Here is a 16,417-nt window from a genome sequence, read left to right on the forward strand (position 1 = left end):
GAGTAATTTACAATGACAAATTCTTTACAAGTAGTTTCATAGATATAAACCCCGTCCGCCCAAGATTCTTCTAAACAACAAGTTACAAATCCGCTCTTTACTTTTGATGTCAAATCGACGGAAAAAATGTCTTCATGCCGAAAGGACTGACTTTTTCTCTTGCAGCCACTTACCTCCTACATCCCTCTTCTCTTTTCTACACCACGTCACGCCCGCTACTCGCACACACGATTACCGTACTTCGCCACAGCTATCCATCAGTTGCTTTCAGTACTCCTGAGCCATGCAAGATCAATAGCAGATTCTCCTCTTCAACGAAGTAGTCAACATTTAACAATCCGCTTCTATAAGAAATAAACAGAGCGACGTTTTTTTGTTCTTATTTCTCATACTGATAACATTCAAGAAGTATAATTAATGACATTATTATTGTGTGCTATCTCGATACGAAACTAAAGAATAATTGCTAATGAATATCGCTTGGTTTAGTATTTATTCTTGTGTCGATATTTAAATTAATTATTTTCGAAATGCATGTAGTCGTTATTTTTCATTAACTATCTCCAAAATCGCTTAATATATATTAATATTAACTTATCTGTTTCTAGACGCGAATAGAGACATTGTAAACAGACGATAATACAACAATTATTTTCGCAAACAGTGGCGCCCCCATCCAAGAGTTGCTATTCTTGGATCGCTTTAAAAAATATTGAATAATATAAAAAATTATTTTGACCATTTTCTGCGTTGGAAAATTTCTATCCAAGCAATTAACAAATGCGAAGAATGGAATTTAAATATACCGAACTTCAATAACAACGGTCGTTATCAAAGAAATACAAGTCTCGTGATGTAGTTTAATCACCCATGTCATTAATGTAAAGGCATTTTCATTCTACAGTAGCTTTTCCCCTAATGAATCGTGTCTCTGGTGGATAGCTGTCAAGTCGTGTTACACAGTAAAGTAATACTGCAATCAACGTAATGGCATAATTAGGGAAACTTTTAAATAATAAATTATTAACAGTAAGATGATACAATAAAACCATTATTTCGTTTTAAATGAATTGTTAAGATGTATTTCCAACCGTTCCTGCTGTTGATGAGCTGGGGGGGGGTTAAGAAATAATGCATTGTTCTTTGAAGCCTACAGTATTATCTTCTGGCTGAAATGTTTTGAAATATAGATCGTGCGGTACTAAAAACATTTATATTAACATAAGACTAGAAAAAATATCCATCGTTTTATTATAATTAATTTAATTTTATATTGAACTGACAGTTACATTGTAATGCTAATATTTTATATTTCGTATATATTGTACTAGACCGGTGCTTCGTCCACTAACCAGTTACATTCTACCTCTCATCCTGGTAACCAAGATAACCAAACCATTATCAACTTATATCCAGTGTCTGTTCCTATATGCGGATCACCTCGCCCAGAAAGGAGGGAGAGCACAATATCGAACAATGCACCAACTGGAAATAGTAGTTCGAATAAGGTAGCTATCAAACAATTCTTGTTTTGTTTTTGATTGGAAATGTATTCGTGCAATATTTTAGCTGTTAATAGAATAACCTTGAAAAACGTTTGATGTAGGATGGCTGGACGTCTGTAAATTTACGGACTATTGGTAAAAAAACTCATGTGTCTATCTATTAACCTTATAGTTTTCGATTAATAGTTTTTCCTATTAAATATTTTAATTGCATCATAAACTTCGATAAATGATTTGTCTTTGGCAACTGAACTAAGTGTACGCTTATTAATACTCAAATTCTAGTGAAGTTTTACCGACTAGAATTGTGTGTTACTTAAGGCCAGTCTAATTTTCATGTAGTCCTTTAAGAAAACCCCTATAAGAACAGAAACGAGGAATTGAAAACAAAAAAAAAAAACGTTTTAAATGAATTGACCCTAAAGTTCTCTTAGTAATTCCAATCGTACAGTGACCACGTTTTGAATTCTCTAATAAGAAAACTTAATCAGCTAACCAACGGAGCATTTGTAATCCGCAATCTTAAAGTAGACAGCTTTCTTAAAAGTGCTCTTTTACTGGAAAAAAAATTAAAAAAAATTAATTGAATACGGTAACATTAAATCCGTATAACATTAATAACTGTTTTTCAGTTAATCCACTGTGCAGTAAAAAAGGCAATTCGTCTTCTGTTAGGTGCTCTAGGGACCGTTTTAATAATTTTTTTATTTTCTTTAAGCATATTTTTACGATTCGGTTTAAAGATGCATCTAAGTAATCCATCCTCTCTCTCTCTCCCCCTTTGTAGAACGTCAGTATTGTGCAAGTTGCGTCAGTTAAAAATTATCGAACTGAAGGGAGATGCTGAGTACTTGAAAAAACGCAGTCACTGCTTCGGTAATATGCAGCAATAGCACGTCTTTTATAGTTGAAGTGACATTTCTTCAGGACTTTAATTTCTTTCAGCTTCATTTTTTTTCAGTTACATTTCAAGTAGGAGGGGAGGGGGGTAAATACCATTTCTTTCAAAACTTCTTAGTAAATCTCATTTACTCTTTTCACGTTGGTTGGTTTTTCCCACGTGCAACTTAGAAATGCCTCTACTCTAGAGACAAATTTAATTAGATCCCAGAAACGATAGCGTCAAAATCTACATGAAAGGAAAAACCAAATAGCTAAGTTATCAAGGCCGACTCTCTCTTCCGCTTCAAAGAATCTTGCAGAATTCATAAGCAATTTTTAAGGAGGAGGAACAGAACCCTTCGAGTTGATATCTTGAAACTGAATTCGCGGATCTGTCATTCCATGAATATCTTACATTTAACGTCCACATATTAAAGACACATTTCCATTACTTTGACAGAACTTATCACAACAAGCATTCAAAATATAGACGTACTGGAGACATTTTTCCAATCGACTAGGCTGCAGGTCATTAAATCTAAATCCTCGCTAAATCAACTTTTTTTTATTCCCTTTTTATATCCATTACAATTGACCGTAGCACATTGACCAAGCCCACACACACAGAAGCGTGTGCGGGCTTAGCAATAATAATTTTAAATTCGAAATAATAATTTTCAACACTAATGGACATTTTATTTAATTAATACTTATTCATTATTAATAAAGGTGTATGAAGTTTATTAAATAATTTTAAAATTATTTAATAGTTAAAATAAATAATTTATTATATAAGTTTTCAGAGACCGTCAAAAGATGTTGGAATAGTTTAGGGTGACTAATATAGAACCGAACCCAAAATTTTCATTCTAGATTACAAACGAATGAATAGACACTTACCACATTATTAGGAGACATCTTATCTCGAATGGCAAGGCAATTCTCAAATGCATGCGCTATTTTTGTCTGTAACATTTTTTTTCTCCCGTCTATATGAATCGCTCTGTATATCATGGGTTAAAATCATTTTTGCGTATTGAATTACATACAATCCACACGTTACCTTTTATTCTGTTGTAGGTTGTAAAAAATGCTTCGCCACTCCCACCTCGCAAAGGCAGCCATAGCAATGAAGGCAGTAACTCATGTGGAATTCAGCGGAAAAATAGTCTCTGGAAGAATAGGAAGAGAAAAGGATGTAAAGAAAATTTAGTGGACTCGGATAGTGGATCTCTTACTGATGGGGAGCAAGAAGAAGTTATGCTGAATAATATGACTGCCAACAACCAAGTTACAAGGTACTTGAAGTGCAAATAAAAAAAGTTAAAAATAAGTTATGCTACTTAAGATAAACAGCTGTAATAGCACTGCTAATTCCATGCTACATTTGACGTAATTGTCTACCGTAAATAAGATAATAATAAATTGTTACTGTATAATAGTCATGTATTATTGATTAGCTCAGATAACTTGATGTAATAGGGTTTTTTTTTTTTGGCTTTATTTTATTTTCAGTGTGCCAGCAACAGATCACAGCCATTGCAATGGAGGAGTCCCCACATTACGCAATACCCCAAACAATATGCGCCCTCTAGTGAGGACCGAAAATACCATCAATAGTCCCAAGGCACTCAGTCCGCAGAATTCCATCAAGAGTCATTGTTCCTCACACAACGTGTTGCCCACCACATCATCGCCTGGTCACGAACCTTCTAGACGTAAGAGTTCGGTAAACAGTGGTCATCTTAGCCATCGCACCTTATCACCTCAAAATTCTTTGAATAGCATCAATCTTAATCCTAGTAGAAAGAATTCTGCAGCTGCTTCCTCCGTCAAGGAAGAATTCAAGCCTAATAATTTAATAGATATTGCCCAAATGAAGGAAGATACAGAAATATACGTCAATAAATGTGAACTCGGAGAAAAAGTAAGTTCAGTTCATATTTCATATATTAAATTTCGCATTACTGGTTAGAATCACATTTTAAATTATTGGTCAGACTATCATCAAGAAGTGCTTTCCTCATTCTTGCGCAACACCACATATAACTGCCAGATTAGAAAGAAAAAAGTGTATTAAAATTTTAATGATTAAAAGCTTTTTATAAATACCTCAGAAAAAAAGTTTTAAGAATGAAATATTGTATCATATCATATTTTCTTATAGTCCTTATAAGGACTGGCTTAAAGGGGCGAAGCAAGAATGCTTTTCATCTTCCCCGTTATCTGTAGAGGACAGTGTAGGAATAAGGTGTGATTGAGCTGATCATGGCAGGTAACAGCAATAGCCAAGCCTCAGTTAAAACTTCATTGCTTACAGCATTGCCATCCATTACCTTCCAAGGGTATTAATCACCGCATCTCACGGTCGATTTATTCCTCCCATATTTTCATTTATATTCCTCTTAATACTATTAACGTTATAATAATAAATAAAAGGTGGTTTGCTATTAGAATAGATATACGATTGGTATTTTCATATTGTATCAAATATTTTAAAGAAATTATATTTAACATATAACTTCCTTTGTAAATAAATAAATATGTATATAATTTTAGAGTAATTGGCTCGGTTAAATGACATGTTTATAATGATTAACTGACTTAAACACCGAGAAAAAATACAAGAGATTTAATATTTCATTACTAGTTTCATCGGAAATGCAGACTTCGTCAGGTGAATACAGCACCATGGAGAAAACAACAACTTAGAAATATGTTGTACTTTAGACAAAACACGGTTTAGAACACAAGTAGTAGATGTGTTTGAAATTGAGTCCGAGCGTTAGTTGCGTGAAGCACTTTGCGTGTGAATAATATCACGAGTGCGCCAAAACTGGATTACAGCGTTATATGAATCCGGCAGACTGTAACTGAGATTGCTGTTGAGATGGGCAGGGTCGAGAGCTATATCTTTGGATTCCAAGATACGTTTATCTAATTCATCGGAGCATTTATGGATGTTTGAAGTTAAGTTCCAGTCTATTTGATGTTGTCGTCCTTCAGTATCGGTATTTGCCGAGAATAAAACGTGGCTGGATAGGGCACTAGCAAGGGGTCTGTTATAAGAAATGTCACGTTGGTGTTCTTCGAGGCGGAGAGAGAGAGAGAGATGGACTTTTCTGTCTGACCTTAATATGGTTTGCCGCAACTCGGTGTTTAAGTCAGTTAATAATTATAAACATATAATTTTATTATATCTTTTTTTATTAATGCTTTTGATGATATATTAGAGTTTTTTTACAGTAAGCAACCTTTAAAATACCATGGCAACCAACTTATTCTATAAGCGCAATTACATTAGTAGTGAATCTTGTAGTTTGCTGTTCTGGATCTTCTTCCTCACTGATGCATACACTTTAAATTAAGCTATGAATTAAATCACTTCACCTCATGTTGTGTATATTAATTTTTTCCTTCAGCCTCATTACTAAATATAGTCTTTCCTATGAAGTAGATTTGTTAAAAAGTAAAGAGCTTAAGGCTATTTTACAATTGCCCTCCTATGCATGACAGCGTAATCTGGAGGGTCCTAGTTCTTACGTGTAAATGTTCGGACTTATAAACACCATCTAACTAATTAGGTAAGTCCTACACACACGAGCACTAACAATCTAAGGCATTTCAGATGCAAAAATTTCATCGCTTAAAAGAAAGTCATCAAAATTTTTGAGCCCAGTAATAAATTAAAACTCAAATGATTACATGCAGTTTCGCAGGCCAGTTAGATTCCACTACGTCCAACTAATTATGTTTGAAGCTAAACCCACACGACCATGAAATTGAAGATGGTAGCAGATGACGAACGTAACAACTCAAGAACATATATATCTGAGGAACGCACTTTTTTTACGTTTGTAATTCTGATAATTAACATTGCTTAATTTGAAAGATAATTATTTTACTTAATGCACTAGAAATAATTAAATATAAGAATGTTTACGAAAATGTAGTTCTCATAACTGTTTTAAGGAGCTGAAAAGTAATTTTTTTTTTGCTTGTTTTGAGAATTATTTTTTCTGACCAGTTTTGCGAATCGAATTTGTTTAATGGTGACAGACAAACGTGAAGTGTCATATGTAATTATGCAATCTTTTTTTGATTTGCGAACTAATCAATCCGAAAAAAAATCAATATTATCCACATTTTATAGTTGCTATTTCAGTAATAATTATACTCAAGCTATATAATTAAATGGTAAGTATAAAAATTTAATTAATACTATTTCATTTTAATACTTTTTAATTAGATATTTTATTTTATTTGAAAGAAATATTTATTAAGAAATTTATTTTTATAATAAATTAGCATTAAAAGTTCAGTAAATTTAAAATTTAAGAGTTCGGATAGGGGAAACAATCGACCGTAAGATGCGGTGATTGATTTTCAATCCAATACAGCATTGCTATCCAATTACCTTTGCAGGGTAATGGATAGCAATGCCGTAGCCAATGAAGTTCTAACTGAGGCTCGGCTATTGCTGTTACCCTCCTGCCATGATCAGAGCTTTAATTGCTCAATAACACCTTATCCCTACACAGTCTTCTACAGATAACGGGGAATATGAAAGCATTCTTGCTTCGCCTCTTTAAGCCAGTCCTTATAAGGACTAATTTAAGAGTTCCAGTTTCTAAGATGGCGGCTCGCGTGTTAGTGTTTCGTGTCGTGTATTATTGATGGTGAATTTGACTGATATGTTTTTAGAGATTAATGCTTATTCATTAGTAATATCAGTTAATTACTTGCTGCCATACACAGGCACTTAATTTTCCATACTGGTTTATCCAGGTAAGTCAATTGAATTTACAAGGGCGATACGCTAGGCCTACTGCCGCTAGTATCACCATTGTTGTATTTTATATCGCGACATCTTATTGCTGGTAGACACCTTAGTGTGTCTACGGGATTTGCTAGTGGACCCTCAAAAGTCCACAGGATTATCTTTCCCTGCTCCGAACACCTGAGCAATCTCTACTCTTTCTCCATCCGTGACTTAACACATTTCCAAATATTGTCATGGCAAAACCTCTGAATGAGGCTAAATTCGAGGAAGTTTACTTTGAATTCCTCAGACTGGGAAAGCTGCTGAGTGATAATTGGCCAGGAAAAGTCAAGCTCTTTGACACATTTCCCCCCACAGCAGTCACAGAGGATAATATGGTTGACATGAGTGAAGAGCCCATAACTCCGACACAATCAGATTTAGCACACTCCCCAAGTATGGAAGATGCTACATCCCAAGACAGCAGTTATCATACCTTGGTAACTGATACCGAGTTCCAATTGGTGAAAAAGAAAAGGAAAATCTCCACCAATGTGGAAGAACCCAAAAACAACAGGGATAGAAGCACTCAATGGTCCTAAAGAAAAGATACCACCAGTCATATTAAGAGATAAAGAAAAATGGATCCCTATCTCATCAGCCCTAAGAGAACAAAACATCTCATTCTCATGGGCTAAAATACAACCCTCTATTGTCTCGGATTACAGACAGATGACCAGATTTATGGACAAAGCTAGCGTCCCATACCACACCTTCACTTTACTTAGCGAAAAGAACCTGAAAGTTGTTCTACGTGGGATAGCTGAAGGTATCCCTCCTGAAGATGTGTTCACTGATCTCTACAGACAGGGCCTGTCCCCCAGTTAAAGTGAGCAGAATCTCAGAGCAGATAAAAGACCAATGCCTTTGGTGCTGGTGGAAATAAACAGCACACAAAAGCAGATTTATGAACTGACTGTAGTATGCGGTCTCAAAATTACAACTGAGCCTCTAAGGAAAAGAGCATCTGCAGGTCAGTGTCATAGATGCCAAAGATTTGGACACGCAAAAAAATTATGTAAGGCAGCCTACAGGTGCTTGAAGTGCGGTGAGGGACACCAGACCATCTCTTGCACCAAACCTCGCACAACTCCAGCATGCTGTGCAAACTGCAGAGGACCTCACCCCGCCAACTACAAGGGATGCCTTTCCAATACAAAAAACCGAGAACCAACAAAAGTCAATCTTGCTCTGCCACATAACAACGTTTTAAGCAACCAAACAAATCGTCTTCCAGTCCGAAACACCTTGCCTTCTACCTCACAAGAAGGAACAACCATGACCAAAATATATGCTGAGGCTGCAAGAACTAAGCCTCCTACATCTCGAGCTAGAAAGCTCCAACATAACATCCGTTTTAACAGCTTCACTTGCCACTATGCTGCAAGAATTCAGCAAGACATGCCCCTCAACATCTTCCAGAAAGAGATTCCTGCAAAGCATTCAAAACATTTTAACAGCCATCTGTCATGAGTAGTAAATTCAAACCAAAAGCTCTTAAGATAATAGCATGGAATGCAAATGGATTGATGAACAAGATTTTGGAACTATCTAAACAGGCAGGTCCGAGAAGCTCTTCAAAAACACAGAAACCATCAATGGGAAACCAAATTGGCTAACATCAATACTGAAGATCATTCTGTATGGAAATTCTTAAGAGCAATCCGCACCAAAAAGCAACTCATACCCCCTATCCAAACCAAGAAAGGGACAGTTCACAAAGATGAAGAGAAAGCCGAAGCTCTAGTAGATAACCTAGAATCTCAGTGCAACCCATCGTATACTAATTTAAATATCAACCTTATGTACAAGATTCATCGTCATGTTAGGTCAACCTTAAGACAGAACACTGTCAACTCTGAACAAATCACTCCTACAAATCCAACAGAAATGATAAATATCATCTCCCATCTAAACAATAAAAAAGCTCCAGGCCCGGATAGCATAACTAACAGAATAGTAAAACTACTTCCAAGAAAGGCCATAGTCCATCTCGTCAACATTACAAATGCCATCTTTAGATTCCAGCATTTCCCTTCTACATGGAAAACAGCCACAATCATACCACTGAAGAAGCCAGGAAAAAATGCTCACCTACCTGAAAGCTACAGACCCATAAGCCTATTATCCAGCCTCGGAAAGGTGACAGAGAAAGTGATCCTCTCAAGATTCCAAGCAGAAACAGATAAGTTAGGAATTTTGCCTAACGAACAGTTCGGATTCCGTAGGGCCCATAGTACAGCCCAACAAGTGCACCGGCTGGTAGAAATCATTACTAAAGGTTTCAACTGGAAACTCAATACAGCTGCCATCTTCATCGACGCAGAGAAGGCGTTTGATAAAGTATGGCATCAAGGTCTTCTCTACAAACTGATAAAATTTAATTTTCCAGTCAGGCTAATAAAGGTAATACATTCTTACCTGAAAGACAGATACATGCAGGTCAGGGTAGGCGAAACGGTTTCGACCAGACGCAGGATCTCTTCTGGCACATCTACTGTTTTCCATCTATGTAGCAGACATCCCTCTGAACCCAAGAACAACATTCACTGCATTATATGCAGATGATACGGCACTGATGGCAAGATCACTGAGCCCAAAACTGGCAACTAAAAGACTACAAAATAGCATACACACTTTAGAAAAGTGGATGGCAGACTGGAGGATCCAAGTTAACCCCCAGAAAAGCTCAGCCATACTGTTTACTAGAAAGAAAATCCATACCATGGAGGATCTTTATTTATTGGGAGTAAAGATTCCATGGCAGACTGAACTTAAATATCTTGGAGTGATTCTTGATAGTAAACTCCTATTCAACAAACATATTAGTTACATTACCTCGAAGACATCCAACATCTTAGCACAGCTCTACCCTATGATCAACAGACAAAGTAAACTGGACATGCAAACAAAATTAACAATTTACAAGATGGTAATTAGACCGGTTATCACTTACGCATCACTAGCATGGAGCCACACCGCAAATTCAGCATTCCAAAACTTCAGAGATTACAGAATAAGTGCCTGAGAATGATTCTGGATGCCCCCTGGTTCATAAGAAACACCCAGATCCATAGAGAAGTTTTTATACCTGAAAAAAAAAAAAACGAAATTTCCGATAACCTTCTTTACTTTTATTTTTTTTAATATTTAGAGTATGCTTGTGTAGCTCAGTGGTTCTGGCGTTTACACACCACCGCGCTTGGCCGCACGAAGGAAGATTTGGTTTCGAGTCTAGTCGGCGACTAGAGGAAATTTTTCTAAGCCTTTTTTCGACCGGTTCCCGAGTTAGTCGATCTCTGGCATGGGCAAGCGGATTTTTTCTCCCGGAAACTCGGGTTTTTCGTCCTGTAAACTCAAGAAAATCGACCATAGAACCCACATTAAATATATTGTGTTAGGGACCACGAGATGGCGGCACATTCGAGCCGTCTCTCTTCACTGTGTACCACTTAATTAGTGATAGCCTTGGGCCATCTATCTCTGATTGGTACCAGTGGAGATTGAACTGCCCACTCAGTCTCCAAAAAGTTAGATAGGGCTAAATGGCCTCGCCTACTCCCCGTATACGGGAATAAAAAAAAAAAAAAAAAAAAAAGGCGTTAGCTGATTTTTTAATATTTAGACTCTAAAATTTAATTGCAGTATTTAAGAATATTAAATTACAACGACTCACTTTTATAGCATAACTTACTGTAGAAGTCACTTCAGTGGTAAACAGAATTTAAAAGAATGGCAACATAAATCGATGGTACAGTATGACTGATTCTGAAGTTAAACAAGCTCCATTATAACATAATGTAGTATTACTTTCTGCGCATGCGCTAAGATGGATATGAATTCAGTGCGATGAATATCGCATTGAATTCGCTGAAAACGAACAAAACACACAATATTAGTGATACGCTGTATATTATGTGTCATTCTATATTACATGTCAATCGTGCTACTATTTCAACACATAGTTAAACAAATCTTTACTTTCCATTCATGCAGCCAAGTGTTATTTTTTATCTGGTAAACCATACACAAGATACAACTCGATGAAAATGCAAACGTTATGAAAGTTTTGTAAACATATTAAATTATAAATCCCTACACTCAATTTGTATGAAACAGTGAAATAATTCATGAATTATTGATGTTTTGCAGATGTGCTGGTTTTTTGAGCCCAATAACTGGATGAAAGAAAGAGAGGATTTTTCCTTGTTCGTCTTTCCAAAGTCCAATAAGTAAGTCAATTTCGAAATATTATTTAAAGTGAAAACATGGAGAAAATCTCTTTCTTCTCTGACACATACATGTCACAACGATCACTCATTCGTTATGAATGAAAAAAAAAAAAATAATAATAATTGCATTCTATAATGTAAATTTACTTTACAATCATAAACAGATGGATTTCGTAATAGTATTCTTCTGCAGTGACGTCATGATCACACCAACTGGACTTGGAGACTTTTTTGGTTTAATTTTTACTATCGAAATTGATGCGATTAAAGCCAAACTTGAAATTTATCGAGTAATTGCAATATGCATTCTAAAAATAAAAATTTTATTTAGCCACAACATAATGTTTAATATAATTTCAAACCATTTTTGCTACTTAAAGATCAGAGTATACGGAAATGGATTAGAGCCGACATATTATAAAATACAATTCTGTTCTATTTACTTGAAATTACAACCTAATATTTTCAGCTCTATTTTCTTAAATTCTTCTCATATAAGAGATATTTGTTTAGTAAATAAATCATCACGATTTTTTTCTCCTTTTTTTTCAGGATTAGAATACTGTGCCATAGATTAGCTAACCAAAAGAGATTCGACTACACAATTTTGTTTTTTATTTCCCTAAATTGCATCACTTTGGCCATGGAAAGGCCCAACATTCCACCTAAAAGTACAGAAAGGATAATCCTTACGGCTGCTAATTATGTGTTCACTGTAGTATTTGCTTTTGAAATGCTTATTAAGGTAAGTCTAAACTTCAATTTCGAAAAGTTCTTTTCGTTTGATAATTTAGAGCAGATGATATGATTTGTGAATTTTAATGTTAGTAAACAAAAAGTGTGATAAATATATAAAACTTCTAAATGGGTATAGTTTGCAAATAATATGATTTTTCTCCCTTTTTTAATATAAAAATTAGAATAAAATAATTTTATTGAATTTTAATGATAACAATATTTCCTTATCTTCGGATAGATGGCATTGATCGTACTCATAAAACATTCATTATCTGGTGAAAAAGAACGATGATGAGTATTTGTGACACAAGTTAAAAGAGAAACAGAGTGAGGTTTATTTTATACATTATAAAAGGAAGCCTTCTCCATCCCCATATGAGACTGGTTAACCTCACCTTCATGTGAAAAATCCTGATCAAGGTTCTTCGTATCCTAGATGCGATTTGCTCCGAGGTCTTTCCGACGCAAGGGCTTCGTTTATACTGACTGATCTATGGAGGCGCGTAACTATATTCTCAGAAAATTAAAAAGAAACGGACTAGTTTCATCCCAATTTTATCCGCAAAGAGCCTCCACTTTTTGTGGCTTGTTTCAAAGATAATATATAGCACCTGATACAGAGTTTATTAAGGATGAGTAGGAGGTCCAACCTCACAAACACTTCAGGTGAAGATAATACATGGCCAGTTTGTGAGCTGAAAACTATAATGAAGAGTGTACGTTATTAAAAATTGTCCGACACATACTTTACGACGATAACAACAAAAAAAAAAACCAATTTCCCGTTTGCTCTCACCGCTGCAATCTATTTGGAGCAGTTGAATTAAACATGCATTTAGTATACATATATTAGATTTATGAGTTCCTTCGAAGAAAAAATAGGCATCAGTGTAACGGTAAGTAGGGATTATAACTCATAGAAGACAAAATTACTACACGCCACTAGATACTTATTAAAACAGCACCGATAAAGTATTTAGATGGCCACAGAAAGAAATCTGTTGCTTGTTTCCGTATGGCCTGTAATCATTTTAATAGAAGTATTACGCGAGTCACTAGCAGCTGCTATAAGATTCTCATTAAATACTCGGCACGAGCCCAACGTAGGGTTGCAAGCTGACAATTTTTCATCCTCAGCTATGTGTGGTGCTTACACGGACGTATCAGAAGCAGCTGGATTACTTGCGCCTTCTTTTCTGTGTCTTGCTGATTAATCCGTTTTTATTTACGTTAAGATTGTCCCTTTAACTTAATCAGAATACAGAATGTTGAAGTCTGCAGATTAAGGCTGCCTAAATAAGATATTGTGTTTAGTTAAAGTTTCGTTTAAAAAAAAGTTGCTTACAGGATTGAGCTACTATTAGGTCAGTCAAAATGGTGATGCTGATAAAAACACCTTTATGACAACTTTCATCATCGGTATTTGGAAAATAATCCAAATCCTTAAAACGTTATATAATTAACGTGATCTATGCAGACAATTTTATAAGGTAATCAAAGTCTTTGAAAAATATTTTGTGAATACTTTGTATTAAAGTAATTATGCTTAGCAGTAAGAAAAAGATAAAATAAATATATTACTTCTACAATAGCAAGCTTTGTTAATGCGATCACCGACTTTACTCACTTTTTTCATTAAAGTCAGAGATAAAGATTTGAAATTGCTTTATACCTGTAAGTGGAACTACTGCATTGTTGGTATAATCAGTGTTTGTATTTTTTGTGTGTGTGCAAGCAAAGGAAATTTGCATTCTCAATAAGTATAGACGAGGCCTTCTTGGGCTGCTATCAATAGGAGTAATCAAAAGCTGAGAAAATAGTTTCTGAACAGCAATGATATCCAGATATTATTTTGTTCACTTCAAACAAGACAGCTCACATTCTCCCAATTCAGGAAGAGGTAAAAAGTATCAACGTATTGTGTGAATCAACTGCAGGTATACAGAGTGGGCTCAGAGTAGGGGGGGGGGAGGGCTTTACGTCAAGTGGTAGAGGACCTCTATATCCGCCAAGACTCAACTATACTGAGTTAACGGAAGCTTTGCATCTGTAATGACCGAGCTAGTAGCTTACTCTGCACTGAACCATTCATTTCTGCACTTTGTGCCTCCTTTGCATCCTTACCAAGAACATTCACCACCACAAATGGGAAGTAGGGGGCAGTAACCAGTTACTTAAAAACTAAATGGAACTTTTAGGTATGGTAGATCTCAGATATACTATACATAAAGTGTTCTGTTTTTGTTAAATAATATTGTGAACTACAGGTGTTTTACCTTTGTAGGATTAATATAGTCTTTTGTGAATGTGGGTATATATATAATATACAGTATATGTATACAATTAGCTACCGTCATATGACGTATGTAAGAAACATGACTGGCGCATATCAAGAATATGAATTGTTAGCAGCAGTCTATGCATTGATATCTAGACACCCTAAAATTCTGAATTAGGAAACGATATGGTTCCTATTTGGGTGCAAGGGTACGTACGATTACGATACTTTAGATGATTTGCTTTTAAATATAGGTGTTGAGATATTTTTAAAATGCATAATCCTCAAGAACAGTTTATCATTTTATTTAGCACAGATATGGATAGGATGTTGTTTTTAAAGATGGAATCTACTGTAGGTTTTTTCCAGCTATAGCTTTCTTAACTGTAGAATTTCAATCATTTATTAGTTCTGTCGTGTTGCTTCTTTGGTTGGAGTTTGTGTTTTCTTGTTCATATTAGTCGAAAAGCACAGCAGTACCCTCTGCTACGTCAAGTAGCACTTGGGAGGTGAATGTCAAGTTAAGGAGTTATACTGGTAATACCTGATTCCTACGTTCTCAAATATAACAAGGATTATGAAGAAATCCAGAAAAAATTATCTCAAGTTGCAATTATGCCATTTTGTTACATCGTGATTTTGGTACAGTCAATAAATAAATAAAGTCAGAGAAAATTATAGAAGACAATCTGTTTCCATCGATGACAAATATTCTTATTATTATTACGTGACACCTCCAGGAGGCCAAAGACTCAAAGAAGGAGGACACCTCCACTACAATTCTCCGCCTCCACCACTCCATCCACCAACTACACCGAACTTCTACTACCATCATCATCTACATCGACGCCAACTACTGCCCACCACTACTAGTATTTTTTGTCTGTAAATTGCGCGTGTTCTGAAGGGACGATTTCTCTGTATAAATATACTTTTCTTTATCTGTTTGAATAAATCAATGCAAAAAAAGATAAATAATCGTGTGCAAGACCATTTGAATGAATATATGAAGAAGAAAGGAAGCTATTTTCTCTTTTTTTTCCCTATTTGTGAGTGTAATGTTGATCGAGAGGTTGTCACTGAAGGCAAGTCACTGGTTTTGCCCTGTTCCTCTCTCTCCTATTTATTAGCTGATTGTTATCATGCGTGCTTGAATGTAGTAGCCTGTCCAAGTTAATGATTTCTTAACTACACAGTGACCATCTTATTAAGGAAGGTTGGCGAATCGGTTTTACTCTATTCTATCTTTTCTTCTTCTGTATGCCCTACATTAAAAACTAAGACGTAGGATAATCATGCCCCAGAAGAACGGACTCTGTATTATCCCCAAGATAAAGTTTCCCCATGTATCTTTAAGCTTATTTCTACTTTATTAATGTAATCTCAGTGTTTACATTTTGTTAATTTAACGTTGTGAGAATACCTCTGAATGCTATGCCAAACCTGAGATGGATGAAGGCATTAGGTGGTGAATATTTATTTATATAAAAATGCTTAGAATTGCACCACACTCAGTGTCATCTGTTCAAATGTCATTATTAGTTAGAAACAACTCTGCTATAATAATTGAACTTAAGCATTTCACAAATAATATAATAAGCGCTTCCACATTTTTCTCAGATATCTTAGTGAAGTTATAATAACAGTATACATCGAATCTGACCTGAATGGCAGTTCCTAATTGGGTTGTGGGGGGTAGCAGCTGCAAGAGGAACTTCCAGTGGTCACGATCATCCGCTACCAAGTTCTGGTGGGACTCCCAAACATGTCCACCCAAAGTTTTGGATATAATCTATCCAGCGAGTCCTCGGCCTCCAATCCTCTGGCTTGGCAAAGAGGGCCTGCTGGGGGAGCCTCTTTTTGTGGCATTCTGACCAGGTGCCTGTACCATAGTAACTGTGATCTCTCAACACGGAGAAGCAGCGGTTGAGTATTGAGGGTTCCCGAATTGCAGAGCTTT

At 35.7% G+C, this 16,417-nt stretch overlaps 1 protein-coding gene across 1 annotated transcript in view; it reads left to right on the forward strand.

Annotated features, from left to right (window-relative positions):
* The window catches only part of LOC150103071 (voltage-dependent T-type calcium channel subunit alpha-1G-like), a 156,787-nt gene that overhangs the window by 77,914 nt on the left and 62,456 nt on the right, over positions 1-16,417 (forward strand). Inside the window, exons 15-19 of the mRNA XM_090398087.1 lie at positions 1,332-1,508; positions 3,468-3,685; positions 3,903-4,314; positions 11,362-11,441; positions 11,994-12,186. Coding sequence (XP_090254213.1) covers positions 1,332-1,508; positions 3,468-3,685; positions 3,903-4,314; positions 11,362-11,441; positions 11,994-12,186 — 1,080 coding nt within the window. The remainder of the gene's footprint in view (positions 1-1,331; positions 1,509-3,467; positions 3,686-3,902; positions 4,315-11,361; positions 11,442-11,993; positions 12,187-16,417) is intronic.

The sequence above is a fragment of the Typopeltis vanoorti genome, chromosome 9 (genome assembly GCF_054136105.1).
Source record: "Typopeltis vanoorti isolate ZY-2024b chromosome 9, IOZ_Tvanoo_1.0, whole genome shotgun sequence".
Lineage (NCBI taxonomy): Eukaryota > Metazoa > Arthropoda > Arachnida > Uropygi > Thelyphonidae > Typopeltis > Typopeltis vanoorti.